This window comes from Zootoca vivipara, chromosome 13 (genome assembly GCF_965207765.1).
Source record: "Zootoca vivipara chromosome 13, rZooViv2.hap1.1, whole genome shotgun sequence".
Taxonomy (NCBI): domain Eukaryota; kingdom Metazoa; phylum Chordata; class Lepidosauria; order Squamata; family Lacertidae; genus Zootoca; species Zootoca vivipara.
Window position 1 is genome coordinate 53,226,016 of NC_142596.1, and position 15,835 is coordinate 53,241,850.

General features: G+C 51.3%; 1 protein-coding gene across 1 annotated transcript in view; it reads left to right on the plus strand.

Annotated features, from left to right (window-relative positions):
* The first annotated feature begins 3,885 nt into the window (after nucleotides 1-3,885).
* CORO7 (coronin 7) overlaps nucleotides 3,886-15,835 on the plus strand; it is an 86,436-nt gene continuing 74,486 nt past the window's right edge. Inside the window, exons 1-4 of the mRNA XM_035132186.3 lie at nucleotides 3,886-4,178; nucleotides 7,043-7,139; nucleotides 9,863-9,937; nucleotides 14,480-14,550. Of these exons, the coding sequence (XP_034988077.2) occupies nucleotides 3,993-4,178; nucleotides 7,043-7,139; nucleotides 9,863-9,937; nucleotides 14,480-14,550 (429 nt within the window). The 5' untranslated portion in view covers nucleotides 3,886-3,992. The remainder of the gene's footprint in view (nucleotides 4,179-7,042; nucleotides 7,140-9,862; nucleotides 9,938-14,479; nucleotides 14,551-15,835) is intronic.

The window sequence follows — 15,835 nt, forward strand, 5'->3', positions numbered from 1 at the left end:
TAAGTACATAAACCACGAGTCTGAAATAGCACCTACAGGAGAGCAATCCTGACATCATTGCAGAGACCTCAAATATTCTCTGCAATGAGGAAGGAAATGGGAAAACCTCCCCATTCTCTCTTGCTCACAACTCCTGTCTTAAGGGCATATTTGTGTATGAATAGGGTGAGCCTGTTGTCTTTGTCCATGCAGTTTTCTTGGCAGGGATACTGGAGTGGCTTGCCAGTTCCTTCTCCAGGTGGACTCCCGTGTCACAAAGCTATGGTTTTCCCAGTAGTGATGTATGGAAGTGAGAGCTGGACCATCAAGAAGGCTGATCGCCGAAGAATTGATGCTTTTGAATTGTGGTGCTGGAGGAGACTCTTGAGAGTCCCATGGATTGCAAGAAGATCAAACCTATCCATTCTGAAGGAAATCAGCCCTGAGTGCTCCCTGGAAGGACAGATCCTGACCTCGGGAGCAAGTGGGACAACAAGGGTGAGCCTGTGACCTGGATTCAGGAACTAAGTATTTAGCATCTCAAAAGGAATGGCCAGGCTGCCCAGGTAAAGCAACCAGTGACCATTATCAGGTATCCTGACAGACAGGTTTTCTGCTATGGACCCCCCCCCCCGCGATGTATTTCTGCTGGGGACCACCCAGCATGTATGGTGTTTTGGGTGGTGGTCTTGAGCTACAGGGTAGACAATTTCAAAAGTCTATATACTTGCACACCAATGTTCTGGGTTCCTCTCCTCCCCCCCCTGCATGGGGTGAGCTGCTTGTGTGAACTGAGTTTCCTGCATTGCTAGATGGCCCTGCTTTTACTGCAAGTTTTATTGTCTTCCCTCCTAAAAAAATAAACATGTTTAACAACCAAATATCCCCAAAAAATCAGATACAGAATTCAATGACCAGCATATTAAATTATCAAAGGAAAAAATATAAATCTAAATCAATCAATACCCAAGAGGCTCATTGAGCATAGTTACTGTCCTTATTTTTCCTATCTTGTGGCAGGTGGGTTTTCAGGATAACGGGAGTTGTGTCCATGCCCTGTTTCATTTTACCTAAGTTAAATCAAGCCATCCTTTTGAAAGGCCTTGCTGTGAAATCAGGTCATTTCCCCGCTTGGTAGTTGCTGGCATCTGTGTTCTTGGTTGTGCAATGAATGGAATTGTGCCTAGTCACATAAAGATTGGGTACCCCTTGCTGTGCCCTTTGCCAGGTTTATCCGATATGTCAACTTTTTAGCCACTGCTATAAACCACGGCTCTGAACACCAGAAGCCCCAATGGAGATTGTTTTGTCTGCAGGCTTCCAGTTCCGAGTGATCAACCTTCTAGCCCTCATCAACAAAAATGTAATAATCTTTTATAATATTTTATATCTTCCTGTTGCTCCTGTTCTCCCGATTGCCAGTAAAGCTAACACAGGTACTGTATTTACCCTTCATTTTTTCTATTACATTCAACATTTCTGTAAATACCAATGCCCAATTAAAAAAACAACACAATTTTAGCTGCTTTAAACAATGACATTAGCATTGTGGAATACATCCCCGTTCCAACTCAGTTTAGGTAAAAAAAATCACCTTCCATGTCAAGGATACAGAATGACATTTTCCGTCTTCCCAGAGCATACCGTCGGCTCAGTAAGAGTAAGAGCTGTCAGTAAGAGCTGTTTGGCAGTGGAATTTGCTGCCAAGGAGTGTGGTGGAGTCTCCTTCTTTGGAGGTCTTTAAGCAGAGGCTTGACAGGCATATGTCAAGAATGCTTTGGTGGTGTTTCCTGCTTGGCAGGGGGTTGGACTGGATGGCCCTTGTGGTCTCTTCCAACTCTAGGATTCTATGATTCTATGGCTTCAGGGCCAGCATAATAACCTGGGCACCCCGAAACGCCACCCCTTCGCCCTGCGTTTGGGGTGTGCGCCTCAATTTGGGCGCCGGAAGGAGCGGTACCCCTTCTTCCCTTTGCCTGGGCTCCGAGGCCTCCCTGAGCCATCCCTCCTCCCCTAGTTGGTCAGAGTGGTGCAGGGGCTCTGATACATCGCTGTGCCCTTCCTCCACCGTCTGTTCCCCAGAGCATTGCCAGGGCTCTGATGCCCCGCTGAGCCTTCCCTCCTCCATCCCGCTTCCCCCTGACCCGCTGCTAGCGCTGTCGCTGGGCAAAGTGCTGGTCAGGATGATGGGGGGGAGGCTCAATAAAGCGATTTGACAACTTTATCTGGTTTGAGTCAGTGTAGTGAAGGAGTTAGTGTGTCAGACTAGGCCCTGGGAGACCCAGGTTCAAATCCTCACTCAGCCCTGAAGCTCCTTGGAGGAAAAATGTTGCATAAAAATGCAACAAAATAAAACTTGCCGTATAGCATATTGGTGGGCTGCCACCGATAAAAGGGTCAACATATCTCTGAAAGTTTTGTTGTTGTTTAGTCGTGTCCAGCTCTTTGTGACCCCATGGACCAGAGCACGCTAGACACCCATCCTGTCTTCCTCTGAAAGGTAGTGCTGTGTTTTGGTGAAGGAATTGAAGGGGGTGCTCATCAAATGTGCAGATAACGCCAAACTGGGAGAAGAAGAAGAAGAAGAGTTTGGATTTGATATCCCGCTTTATCACTACCCGAAGGAGTCTCAAAGCGGCTAACATTCTCCTTTCCCTTCCTCTCCCACAACAAACACTCTGTGAGGTGAGTGTGGCTGAGAGACTTCAAAGAAGTGTGACTAGCCCAAGGTCACCCAGTAGCTGCATGTGGAGGAGCAGAGACACGAACCCGGTTCCCCAGGTTACAAGTCTACTGTTCTTAACCACTACACCACATAGGGAGGGGTAGCAAATACCACAAGACAGAATCTGGGGGCAATGGGGCCCCCACAAAATGAATTTCAGTAGGGAAAATTGTCAGGTTAGTACACATCAGGGGAAGTCAACCTTTTTATACCTACCACCCACTAATGCATCTTTCTTGGTGGTTAAATTTCCTTACCTCCCACCAGTGCTGCAGAACCTCCTACTGCCCACCTGGAATCCTGAAACACCCGCTAGTGGGGGCAGTAGGGACCAGGTTGACAACCTCTGGTACACATGAACAAGATCTAGGGGTCTCGGTGGAGCACAAGCTTAATAGGAGTCAACAGTGCAATGCCACGGGGGGGGGGGGTATTTTTTCCTTAGGCTGCATCAACAGAAGTCTAGTGTCCAGATCACGGGAAAGTAATAGCACCACTCTATTCTGCTTGGTCTCTCAGCGGTCATTCCTCCTCTAGTCACTGCTGTAGATGAATGACCTGACCGCTTGTCTCCAGGCACTGCCATCGTCTGCCACCTTCCATTCTGTGGACATGAACAAGCCAGAGTTGGCGTCGCTGAGGCTTGGGAGAGCACATCTTTCTTTGAGACTCTGTCCTGCCACACGTGATGCCCCAAATCATCCCGATGCACCACATGTGGGAACGTTGAGCCATCGCTGCTGATGGCTGTAAGCGACCCGCAACTCGCTTCCATAAAGCACCGGGCTCAACATGCCAGCCTGGGAGACCATCCTCAGGGCTCTCCTCCTATTTGAATGGAGGACTTTCCAGTCCAGCCACCTGGATCCTTAAGAAACTCTTGCTGCAAGACACCCTGTGTTCCACAGAGGGACAGCAGTATATAAGATTTAATAAGCAAATAAAATAATTGTTTAAAGGATGGCCACCTTCTGGGACACAAAGGCGGTGCCTGATCTTTTCTTTCATAAACAAATCCTTTCTCAGCTGTGAAGCTTGCTAGGGCATCCTCTTGCTGGTGGGTTGTTGGTTGTTGTTTATTTGCCTAGCCTACACCGCAAGGTTGTTGTCAGGATAAAACTGGGCTGAGCGGGAAGGGCGAGAGCCGCGCGTGCTGATCTGGGCGGCAGGATTTCCTCCCCAAACCTTCCAGGTGGAAGGAAGCACCGCCGTACCGGTACCTGCGCAGCGCCTCCCGGGCGAAAGCACCCCTCCGCCCAGCTCCTCCTTCCTTCCTCCTGGGTGCCGGATGGTGCTCAGTCCCCGGAGCAGCGGAGGAGGAGGAGGCGGCGGCGGAGGCGGGGCCGGCCGGGCGGGGCTTGGCGGCGATACGGATCGGAGCCCGGGCGCGCGGCGGCGGCGGGAGGCTGAGAGCATGAATCGCTTCAAGGTGTCCAAGTTCCGCCACGCGGAGGCCAGAGTGGCCCGCAAGGAGGTGGGTGCCGGCGGGAAGGACCCCGATCCCCGCCCGGAGAGCCACCCGGGGCGCGCTCCCTGCCCGCCGCCCGCACCTGCCTCCGGGGTGGGGTGGGGTGGGGGTCCTGGCTCTGCTGCCCCCGATCTCCCCACCCCCGGGGTGCCCTGCTCCCGATGGACACCCACCCTCTGCCCGGGGGCGCCCCCGGCCGGGACTCCCGCAGTGCCCACCAGCCGGCGCGCGCCCGGGCGCCCGGGCGGGCACTCCTTCCTCTGCCCAGGGCGGCGGCGGCAGCGGGGGCGCCTTCGGGGTTAACCCCTTAGGAGCCGCGGCCGCCGAAGAGGTGGGGCGCCTTCGGGGCGTCGGCAGCCGCGCTCTGGGCGTGGGTCACAAGACGCGCCTGGCGGCTTCCGCGGCTTCCGCTCTCTCTTCCCCATCCTGCGCTTGCAGCCGGCTTCCTCCTCGCGGGCCAAGGGGGGGGGGAGGTGGCGCCTGCAGAATCGGGGGGCGGGGGGAGGAGCCTTGGGCCGAAGCCCCGCCTCCTTTCCCTCCGAGGAGCGGGTGGTGATGATCATAGAATTGTAGAGTTGGGAGGGACGCTCGGGGTCATCTAGTCCAACCCCCGCAATGCAGGATTGGGGGGCGGCGGCGGCAGGACCCCCCCCAGGAGCTGCTGCTTTGCCTGCGATCTGAGGAGTGCCACAGCCTTGCGCCTTTTCTCCTCTGCTTTGGGCGACCCTGGCACCCTATTTCCATTTGCCCTCATCATGGGGGGGGGGTGTATTTTAATAGGAAGTGGTGTTGCTGCAACAGGGTGCTGAGTCCAGGATCTTCTGCATGCAGAGCACGTGTCCTCCCACTGGGCTGCTGCACCCCCTCCTTAAGGGGAAGCATTTTGGGGCGGCCTCCAGGGCAATGGCCACAAACCAGACAGATGTTTGGGTGCCCAGGAGGCCCCCCAAAGTGTCACTTTTTAGTTTGCGCAGAGCAAAGTGGCTGGCTGTGAAGAACACAGGCCTTGGGAGGGAGCACCCTGGCAGCCTTGGGGGGAGCCTGAGCCGTCTGCCCCCTTCAATCCGCCCCCTCTTGCGGGTCTGAGCAGGAACCCCCATGCATGGGCCGTCTCATGCGGTTTGGATTGTGAGCTCTCTGCAGGGCCCCCTGTGTGGTGGCACGACCAACGCAGCATAGATGACTTCTCAGGCCTAAAGGCCAAAATCAGATGAATGCCCTGGAATTTCAATGATTGCAGGAATTATTATTATTAATATAATATAACAATGTGGCAAAACCAGGGAAATGTCAGGCTTTCTGTTGCCTGGGCAACCTCCTCTGCCTGCTGAAATTGTGAGAACTGCTTTGCTGGTGTGTGTAGCAGAAGTTGCATGAAAGAGCCTATTTTTAAGTGGAATAAAACCAGGCAGCCAACAAGCCTCCCTTTGTGTTGCTGCTGTGCAGTTTTCGAGGGCTGCTGCTGGAGACTGAGTGCAAAAAGGCAGGTGGGCTAGAGCTGGGGGATGAGGAGAATTCCTGCACATAATCTCAGTGCCATTTTTTAACCCACTTTTCGTCTCGAAGGAGCCCCCCCCCCCAAGTGTTGCTATGGTGTGGAGCGCACGGCGCCTTTTCAAGCAGCTTCCGACAGGTCTTCCTAGTCCTTTCTTCATGGGAAGGGAGAATTCTGAGAGCTGCAGCTTCTCCCACCACTCGGGTACAGTGGTGGGAGAAGCCGTGTTTGCTACAATTCTTCCACATCAAAGTTTGAGGCTTTGGAATTTGGCCACAGAAGCTGCACACACGTGAACCTTGACTTGGTTCCCCTCTGGACTAGGAACATATAATGTAAGGCTTTAGTCCTCCCTGTTGAGCATCTGCCTGGAGCACAAACCACCAAGGAGCAGCAGGGAGGGATGTGCTGGAAGTATGTGGATGGAGGAGGAAAAAGTGCTGAAAACTCCTTTGCCTGGTGGTTTGTCTTCCTTCCGTGCAGTTTGGGGTGGAGGAGACCACAGACAGAGAAGAGGGAGGGAGAAAGAAGATTCCACCTAAATATTAGAAAGAACTTCCTGACAGTAAGAGCTGTTCGGCAGTGGAATTTGCTACCAAGGAGTGTGGTGGAGTCTCCTTCTTTGGAGGTCTTTAAGCAGAGGCTTGACAGGCATATGTCAAGAATGCTTTTGTTTCCTGCTCGGCAGGGGGTTGGACTGTGGTCTCTTCCAACTCTACGATTCTATGATTCTATGAAAGCCAAGAGATGGGATGATGATAATAATAATAATAATAATAATATTTCAACCCCCGCCCATCTGGCTGGGTTTCCCCAGCCACTTTGGGCAGCTCCCAACAGAACACTAAAAAACAGAATAAAACCTCAAACATTAAAAACTTCCCTAAACAGGGCTTCCTTCGGGTGTCTTCTAAAAGTCAGATACAGTAGTTGTTGATTTCCTTGACATCTGATGGGAGGGCGTTCCACACGGCAGGTGCCACTACTGAGGAGGCCCTTTCCCTGCTTCCCTGTAGCTTCACTTCTTGCAGGGAGGGAACCGCCAGAAGGCCCTTGGCGCTGGACCTCAGTGTCCAGGCTGAACGGTGGGGGTGGAGACGCTCCTTCAGGTCTACTGGTCTTTGTTTTGGGACAGGCGCAAGACCCCTCTCTGGCCCCTGGGCTTGGGGTGCACCTGCTTCTCCTCCTGCTGTTCTGCAGGAATGAGAGAGGAAGCTGCAGAGTCTCTTCCCCTCTCTTCCTCCCAGCTCTTGGTTGGGGGGAGAAGGATGTGGCAAAGCTGCAGGGGGTTCCCTTTCCTAGCTGAGCTGTGGGGCAGGGAATGGGCCTCTCCCTTCCTTCACCTGCTGTGCCTTCTCTCTCTTCTGTGTTGCAGGCCTGGATTGGAGACCTCCGAGCCGGTTTCCCGGCTGTTTCTGGGAACCACATCAAGGCTGGCGGCCGCTGGATCGCCTTCCACACAGACTCGGCGGGTAAGCTGTGAGCGAGGCTGGGCCCTGCCCTGCCCTGCCCTGCCCTGCGGTGGGTGGCTCTGCTACTCTCCGTGGGGCATGCTTGCACGGTGCACTTTGACCGGGCAGAGAGGTTGTGCCAACCTGTGCAGGCATGACACAGGGGTGGGGGGAAGAGTTGGCAGCAGGGAGAGTCCCAGTTGCACGAGGACGGGAAACTCCTTGGGAGGTCTGGTTGCCAGGGGAGGAGGCATCCCCAGGATGAAGACGAGGAGGGGTTGGGTGTGGGACCTTGTCGTGCATGCTTCCTGCTGCTGCTGCTGTCCCTTCGTGCCCTACCCTCTCCCAAAGGTTCCTGCTTGCACCTCCCGGCTTCTCCAGGCCTTAGAAACTCTTGGGAAGAGCAGGGGAAGTCCTGCCCCCTTCGCCTGAGGGGCTGGGGTTGGAGAACTCTTGTCCCAGGGGGACTCACCTGAGCTGGGCACTGTTGCAAGGCAGGGGTGCAGAACCTCATTTCTGGGGTGCTGAATGCCGGCCTCTCATTCTTTAGCTCATGGCACACACACCCCTTGCCAGCCCTGCTGTACCCCCACAAGAACGCGTCCTCGAATTGAGAAAGTTCCTCTTCCTTGCCTGCACACAGTTGCGCAGTAACCTCTGGCTTTTTCTGCGGCTGGAAGGTACACACAGGTCCAAGTTGCACCAGTTGCTCTGTCCTTTCTTTGTCCTCCGGCCCACCCACCCCTGGTATGTGGCCCTCAGAAGTCTGTCCTTAAGGGAATGCGGCCCTCTTGCTGAAGAAAGGCTTTCCTTAGCACCACCAGACACCCTGTTAACCTGGAGCTGGGTGCCCCTTCCCCTGGGATGCCCACTGGCTGTGGGCCTTAGCACTGGCAGTGCGGAATCCAAAGGTCCGTTCTGGGATAGGGGCTGCCAGGGGCTTCCTGCAGTGTTAGAAATGAGCCGGGCGCGTTTTGCGACTGCTGTGAGTCCCACTGTGACCACGTGGAGATCTCCACATGCCAGGTTGGCAGCTGAGGAAAGCAACATGTCACTTAGAGAAGGATCTGAAATATTTCCCTTGTTTTATTCTGGATTGTTTGATTTGATGTTTTAGTGTGTTGTAAACCGCTTTGAGATTTGTTCTTTAAAACACAAAGAAGTCAAGAAACAACCACCAACACCACCTAGGCTTATGGTGCCAATTGGTGATTAGATTACAGTCAGACCTCGGGTTACAGACGCTTCAGGTTGTGCATTTTCGGGTTGCGCACTGCGCCAAACCTGGAGGTACCAGAACGGGTTACTTCCGGGTTTCAGTGCTTGTGCACGCACAGAAGTGCCGAATCGTGACCTGCGTGTGCGCAGACGCGGCGCTGCGGGTTGCGAATGTGCCTCCTGCACAGATCACATTTGCAACCCGAGCATCCACTGTATATATCTGAGTTATTATTATTATTATTATTATTATTATTTATATACCGCCCTATACCCGGGGGTCTCAGGGCAGTTCACAGAAAGAAAATTAAGTGTAAACACAATACTGTACATAGCTTTACACTGTTGATACTGTTGTGTTGACACAGATATAGCCACATGCCTTACCAAGATGAACAAGACGGGAGTCTTGCTAAGTTGCCTGTAAGCTGCAATGTGCCAAGACAAAGTGTGTGTGTGTGTGTGTGTGTGTGTTTGTGTGTGTGTGTGTGTGTGTGTGTGTTTCTAGAACATCGGGTTGGAGAACTTGCCTATGGTCATGCCTTGAATCTTCCCGGTTCTGTCCCACACTATGACTTTGTTTCTGGTGATGGTGTTCCTCCAGGACATTTGTGTAGCTTCTAGCACAGGCTTCCTCAACCTCAGCCCTCCAGATGTTTTTGGCCTACAACTCCCATGATCCCTAGCTAGCAGGACCAGTGGTGAAGGATGATGGGAATTGTAGCCTCAAAAACATCTGGAGGGCTGAGGTTGAGGAAGCCTGGGCTAGCATCATGCCAGAGGTTATTAGTGAAACCTAAAAAGAACTAAGCTCACTGGAAGGACAGATCGTGAAGCTGAGGCTCCAATACTTTGGCCACCTCATGAGAAGAGAAGACTCCCTGGAAGAGACCCTGATGTTGGGAAAGATGGAGGGCACAAGGAGAAGGGGACGACAGAGGATGAGATGGCTGGACCAGGGCCGGCTCTACATAGACCCCCGGTGGCGCAGTGCACCACGGGGGGGGGGCTGGTAAGGTGGGCGCCGGCCTGGCAAGGAGGGCGCCGCGCCGCGAAGCCGCGCGGAAACCAATTGCGCCCTGCGAGGGCGGGGCGGGCGGCGGAGCGATCTCCGCTCCTCAGCACCAGGGCGCGCGATCTGCTCAAGACGGCCCTGGGCTGGACAGTGTTGTCGAAGCTACGAACATTAGTTTGACCAAACTGCGGGAGGCAGTGGAAGACAGGAGTGCCTGGCGTGCTCTGGTCCACGGGGTCACAAAGAGTCGGACACGACTAAATGACTAAACAACAACAAAAAAGAACTAAAAGGGAAATTCTGTTTATTGGGGATGCATCAAAATCCAGTTTACTGCAGTCTTATCCTGTATAGAAAAAACCTAGCAATATTTGTTGCCTCAGCGTCTCCCATTAGGACTGGGAGTGTTCCCTGTTTGAAAATCCTGCCCCCCTCATGTATTGCACCCATCTGCCCCCCCATGGATGTATCTGGGACTCCCTGTGACTTGTCTCGTTCCTTCCCCTTCCAGGTGTACTGGGCCTTGTGCCCTTGGAGAGCCAGAAGGGATCCCAGAGGGTCGTTTCCCAGCTGGGCTGCCATTCAGGTGAGCTTGGCACCTGGCAGGGCTGGAGCCTGCCTGCCTAGGTGGGGTGGTGGGGTCGGGTGGGGTTGGGGCAGGTCGAGCGCCAGCTTCCTTTTCAGAAACTTTGTTAAATTCACGCCACCATTACAAAACGGAAACCTCAAGGTGCCGTCGGAGATTTACAGCAAACACAAAAAGTTTACCAAACGTTACGCTTGGGATGATAAATATACAATGGATTGGATTGATTTGATTGTATCTCTGTGCCGCTTCCGTTTCACACGGGTCCCAAAGCGGCTTAATAAATAACAGTGACAAAACAAAACATCACAAGCGCAGCATAAATCATATAATATAAATAACAAAACACTTGTGAAACAATTACGATCAGCAAACCAGCAACTAAAAGAACAGGCTGAACATCACAAATGCAGCATAAGTCATAGAGTCATAGAATTGTAGAGTCTCGAGGGACCGCAGGGCTCACCTGGTCCGGCTCCCTGCAATGATATAGTGAATTCTGCCAGCTTATAGACATATGAGATTCCTATTTCCTGCCCTGAAATCCCCACCTCCTTCTAGCTCGCGTCTCTCCAGGTTCCCCTTGCTCCTGGCATCTCCAATTCCCTCCTTTAAGCCTGGCTGTTGTTTTGAGACGGTTCAGTCCCAGTTAAGCCCCAGTCAAGGGAGGGACACAAGCAGGGAAGAGCCTCTTGGCCCCTGCCTTCCTGGGCGCAGGGTGAGCCCTGGTCTCCCGAGGCAGCTGGCACGAGTCTCCGGCTGCCGTGTGGGCTTGCATCTGCTGCAGGCCTGTGGAAACGGAAAATGACGCAGCGACCTACTTTTGACGGGCAAGCCAGATGCCTCAGCCAGGCGGCCGATTTCTGTGCAAGTGATTCTCCTTTCCTCCACCCCCCCCAACACCACTTGCCCTCAAGATGGAGGTGGTTGTTGTTGTTGTTATTATTATTATTATTATTATTATTATTATTATTATTATTATATTTATACCCCACCCATCTGGCTGGGTTTCCCCAGCCACTCTGGGCACCTTCCAACAGAAAAATAAAACACAGTAATCTATTAAACATTAAAAGCCTCCCTGAACAGGGCTGCCTTCAGATGTCTTCTAAAAGTCTGGTAGTTGTTTTCCTCTTTGACGTCTGTTGGGAGGGCGTTCCACAGGGCAGGCGCCACCACCGAGAAGGCCCTCTGCCTAGTTCCCTGCAACTTGGCTTCTCGCAACAAGGGAACCGCCAGAAGGCCCTCGGTGCTGGACCCCAGTGTCCGGGCAGAATGATGGAGGTGGAGACGCTCCTTCAGGTATACTGGACCGAGGCCATTTAGGGCTTTCAAGGTCAGCACCAACACTTTGAATTGTGCTCGGAAACGTACTGGGAGCCAATGTAGGTCTTTCAAGACCGGTTTTATGTGGTCTCGGCGGCCGCTCCCAGTCACCAGTCTAGCTGCCGCATTCTGGATTAGTTGTAGTTTCCGAGTCACCTTCAAAGGTAGCCCCACGTAGAGCGCATTGCAGTAGTCCAAGCGGGAGATAACTAGAGCATGCACCACTCTGGTGAGACAGTCCACGGGCAGGTAGGGTCCCAGCCTGCGTACCAGGTGGAGCTGATAAACAGCTGCCCTGGACACAGAATTGACCTGCACCTCCATGGACAGCTGTGAGTCCAAAATGACTCCCAGGCTGCGCACCTGGTCCTTCGGGGGCACAGTTACCCCATTCAGGACCAGGGAGTCCTCCATGCCTGCCCGCCTCCTGTCCCCCACAAACAGTACTTCTGTCTTGTCAGGATTCAACCTCAATCTGCAGGATTCAATCTCAATCTATATAAATAATTTATTTATACCCCGCCTTTTCCCCTGACAGGTAATCAAGTCGGCATACATATAAAAATGAGAACAGCTCAAAACATCGGAATAAAGCGTTTTTAAAAAATTAAACATTGAGAGAAGTAAATGATGTGTGTATCTCTGGGGTGCAAGCCTGGGCAGTGTGCCTGGAGGTCCTGGGCTGCCCAGGCGACAAAGCCCTGCTCTCGGCTTCACTGATGTGCAAGACTCTTGGCTGCAGGAGTTGCCAGAAGGAGGTGTAAAGGGCGCCATCCAACCATCTTAGGGACTCCAGATTTGTGTAGAGGTTCTCAAAAGCCTCTTGGAACAAGAAGGTCTTTGTCTGCCATCGCAAGGACAGCAAGGAGGGAGCCAGTCTGGCTTCCCTGGGTAGGGAGTTCAAACGTTGCCAGCCTCTCGCAGAAGTGGGCCTGAGCTGTGCTCTGCAGATGCAAGATGACTGCCTCCCCCTGCGAAATAACGTGAATGGGGGGGGGCCTCTTCCTCCTCTGCCTCCTCCTTGGGAGGGATCGAGAGGCTTGCATACAGCTCTTCTCCTTAAATTTCTCCTGCCGCTCTGGCACAAAATGCTGACCTGCAGACAGGGATGTTTTGCCCTCGATGCCCAGAAGCCTCTAGAGAGGGAGCGTTCCCATCCACCCCCACCATTTATCTGCTGGGCATGAACCCTCCCACCTCACGTGGCTCCATCCTGCATGCCAGAGTGGTCTAGTGGTTAGTGTCGGACTTGGGCTCGAATCCCTGTTCAGCCATGAAGCGCAGCTGGGCAACCTTTGACCAGTCGCTGCCTCTCAGCCTCACCTCCCTTGTAGGGTTGGGACAAATTGAGGAGCGAGAGAAAGGTGCGTTTTGTGCCAGAAACAATGCCTTAGGGAGCTGGGTATGTTTAGCCTGGAGAAGAGAAGGTTAAGGGGTGATATGATAACCATGTTCAAATATATAAAAGGATGTCATACAGAGGAGGGAGAAAGGTTGTTTTCTGCTGCTCCAGAGAAGCGGACTTGGAGCAATGGATTCAAGCTACAAGAAAGAAGATTCCACCTAAACATTAGGAAGAACTTCCTGACAGTAAGAGCTGTTCGACAGTGGAATTTGCTGCCAAGAAGTGTGGTGGAGTCTCCTTCTTCTTTGGAGGTCTTTAAGCAGAGGCTTGACAGGCATATGTCAAGAATGCTTTGATGGTGTTTCCTGCTTGGCAGGGGGTTGGACTGGATGGCCCTCGTGGTCTCTTCCAACTCTATGATTCTATGATTCTAGGTGCAGTCTCTAATTAAATAAATACTGCATAGCATGCAGTCTCAAACCTTCCTGTTGCAGGTGACTTTCTTCAATTGACCATTCCAGCTGGGATATTATTTAGGACTACTTTTAATTGTTCAGAACAACGGCAGCTGCCGGGGAACCCACCCACAGGCCCATCCGTTACACAGGCTTACACAGAAGCATTCCCTCTCCTCGGCTTTACACCTCCGTAGAAATTAAGTGGCATTCTCAGAGGCAAAGCAGGCCTCCGTTATCAGAGCTGCCTCAGCAAGAGCAGAATGTCTCCTTTCTATCAGTGTGGCTCAAGGCTGAATTCTTCCCGCGCAAACATCCTTGGCGCATTCTTGATGCAGTCGGAGGAAGCAGATTCTCCTAACAATGTCCTCTCAAACTCTTTTCCCATCTCTTCTTCATCTGTAGGGATCGTGGTGTGTATGCGTCAATTCGTTGTCTTAGAAGAAATACGATTTTAAATGGTTTCCCTTGCCTGATTTATCTCCGTTGTCTCCCACTTGTAATAAAGTTTTGCGAAAATGGTATTCCGGAGGATGAACTGTGTGTGGTGTAGTGGTTAAGAGCGGTAGACTCGTAATCTGGGGAACCGGGTTCGCATCTCCGCTCCTCCACATGCAGCTGCTGGGTGACCTTGGGCTAGTCACACTTCTCTGAAGTCTCTCAGCCCCACTCACCTCACAGAGTGTTTGTTGTGGGGGAGGAAGGGAAAGGAGAATGTGAGCCGCTTTGAGACTCCTTCGGGTAGTGATAAAGCGGGATATCAAATCCAAACTCTTCTTCTGTGTGGAGAAAAAATAATTATATATATACCACCTTAAGATAAGATAAGATATCTTTATTGTCATTGTCCCCTTGCGGGAACAACGAAATTACTCGGTTGCTACATCCACTCAGATAAAGCATTCCGCATAATCCAAAATTACAAAAAGCTAATTAAAAACAGTAAATATACTACAAAATAACAAGTAAAATAAGATGACTTCAAAGTCCGGGCTTTCCATTTAAGGCCAAAATTGCTCTAGAGAAGAAACTGTTCCTGAGACGGCTCGTTCTTGCCTGCATTGTTCTATATCTCCGTCCCGATGGCAGGAGCTGAAAGAAATGGTGGCCAGGGTGCGTTGGATCTCTTGATATGTCCAGTGCTTTTCTCTGGCACCTGGTGGTGTAAATTTGTTCTAAGGTTCACAGACTAAAATCAAGATATAAAACCACAAAATACATAATAAAAATTCTTATAACACATTTTTTGTGTTGTTACTTGATGCATTGCATTCATCAACCTTTGCAAGGTTGCTGACCAACATCTGTACTACTGAAGACCTTTTTCTTATTCTGTACCTAGATACTATTCTGAAAATACGGTAGTTAATAATATTCAAAGAAGAAACATGATCTCTCTCTCTCTCTCTTGCCCAGATGTGGTGACAGATTTTGACTTCTCTCCCTTTGACGAGCAGCTCTTGGCCACATGTTCGGCCGATGAAGTGGTGAGTGCTCAGTGAAGGGGTCTTCCTTTGGCAGACACCCCCCCCCAAGACCCTGGCAGGTCGTAAAGGAGACCCTGCCAGGCTCCATCTGTGACGGGGGGGGGGCTATAGTGGAAATGGCCCCCAAGGCCTTTGCCCGATTGCTGCTGCTTCTGGAGAGGGATTTGGGCCTGGAGGGGTGGGCTCACTTGGGTGCAAGTCTGCAATTAAGGTGGTTGGGGACCTTGGCGCAATTCCCACAGTAGGGCCCCCCCCTCCATCCCCATAAAAGGAATGCACGGAGTAAGGTGCCAGTAAATATATCTTGAGGTGGTACTATTACCATTTTATTAAAGATAGAGTTCCCTGGGACATACGATTGGCTGCTAAACCATGCTGGGAATTGTAGCTCCATGATGGGAGTCTCCTAACAACTCTCAGAAACCATAACAAAACTAAAGTTCCCAGGATTCAAGCCAGGGCTGGATTTAGGTTGGATGAGGCCCTAAGCTGCTGAAAATAATGGGGCCCCTTTTTATGTCCAGCTGTCCTTTGTCAACAACAAATTGTCAATGTTTTTTGTGTTGAATACTGTATTTTCCCGCGTATAAGACTACTTTTTAACCCAGGAAAATCTTCTCAAAAGTCAGGAGTCGTATTTTCTTATACGGCGAGTATATTCCAAACTCTATATTTTAACTGGAAATGTTGGCGGTCGTTTTATACACCCATTCGTCTTATACGCCGGAAAATATGGTACAGTGGTACCTCGCAAGAGGAATGCCCTGCAAGACGAATTTTTCGCAAGACGAATGCGTCTTGCAATCTGATGGTGACTCGCAAGACAAATTTGTTTTGTGAAAAATTCGTCTTGCGAATCGCAGTTTCCCATAGAATGCATTGAAATTTAATTAATGTGTTCCTATTGGCAAAAAAATAAAAAAAAATTCAATGCATTCCTATGGGAAACTGCAATTTGCAAGACAAATTTTTCACAAAATGAATTGACTCGTGGAACGTCTTGCGAAGCACCACTGTATATTCTACCGTGTTTCTCCGAAAATAAGACACTGTCTTATATTTATTTTTCCTCAAAAAACACACTATGGCTTATTTTCAGGGGACGTCTTATTTTTTCCTTCCTCCTCCTCCTCCTGCGGCCGGCATTGCTGCTGCACCTATCACTAGGTCTAATTTTAGGAGTATGGCTTATATTCCTTGAATGCTTAAAAATCCTGCTACAGCTTATTTTATGGCTACGTCTTATTTTCGGAGAAACAGGGTATATGGTAATTGATGGACCTAA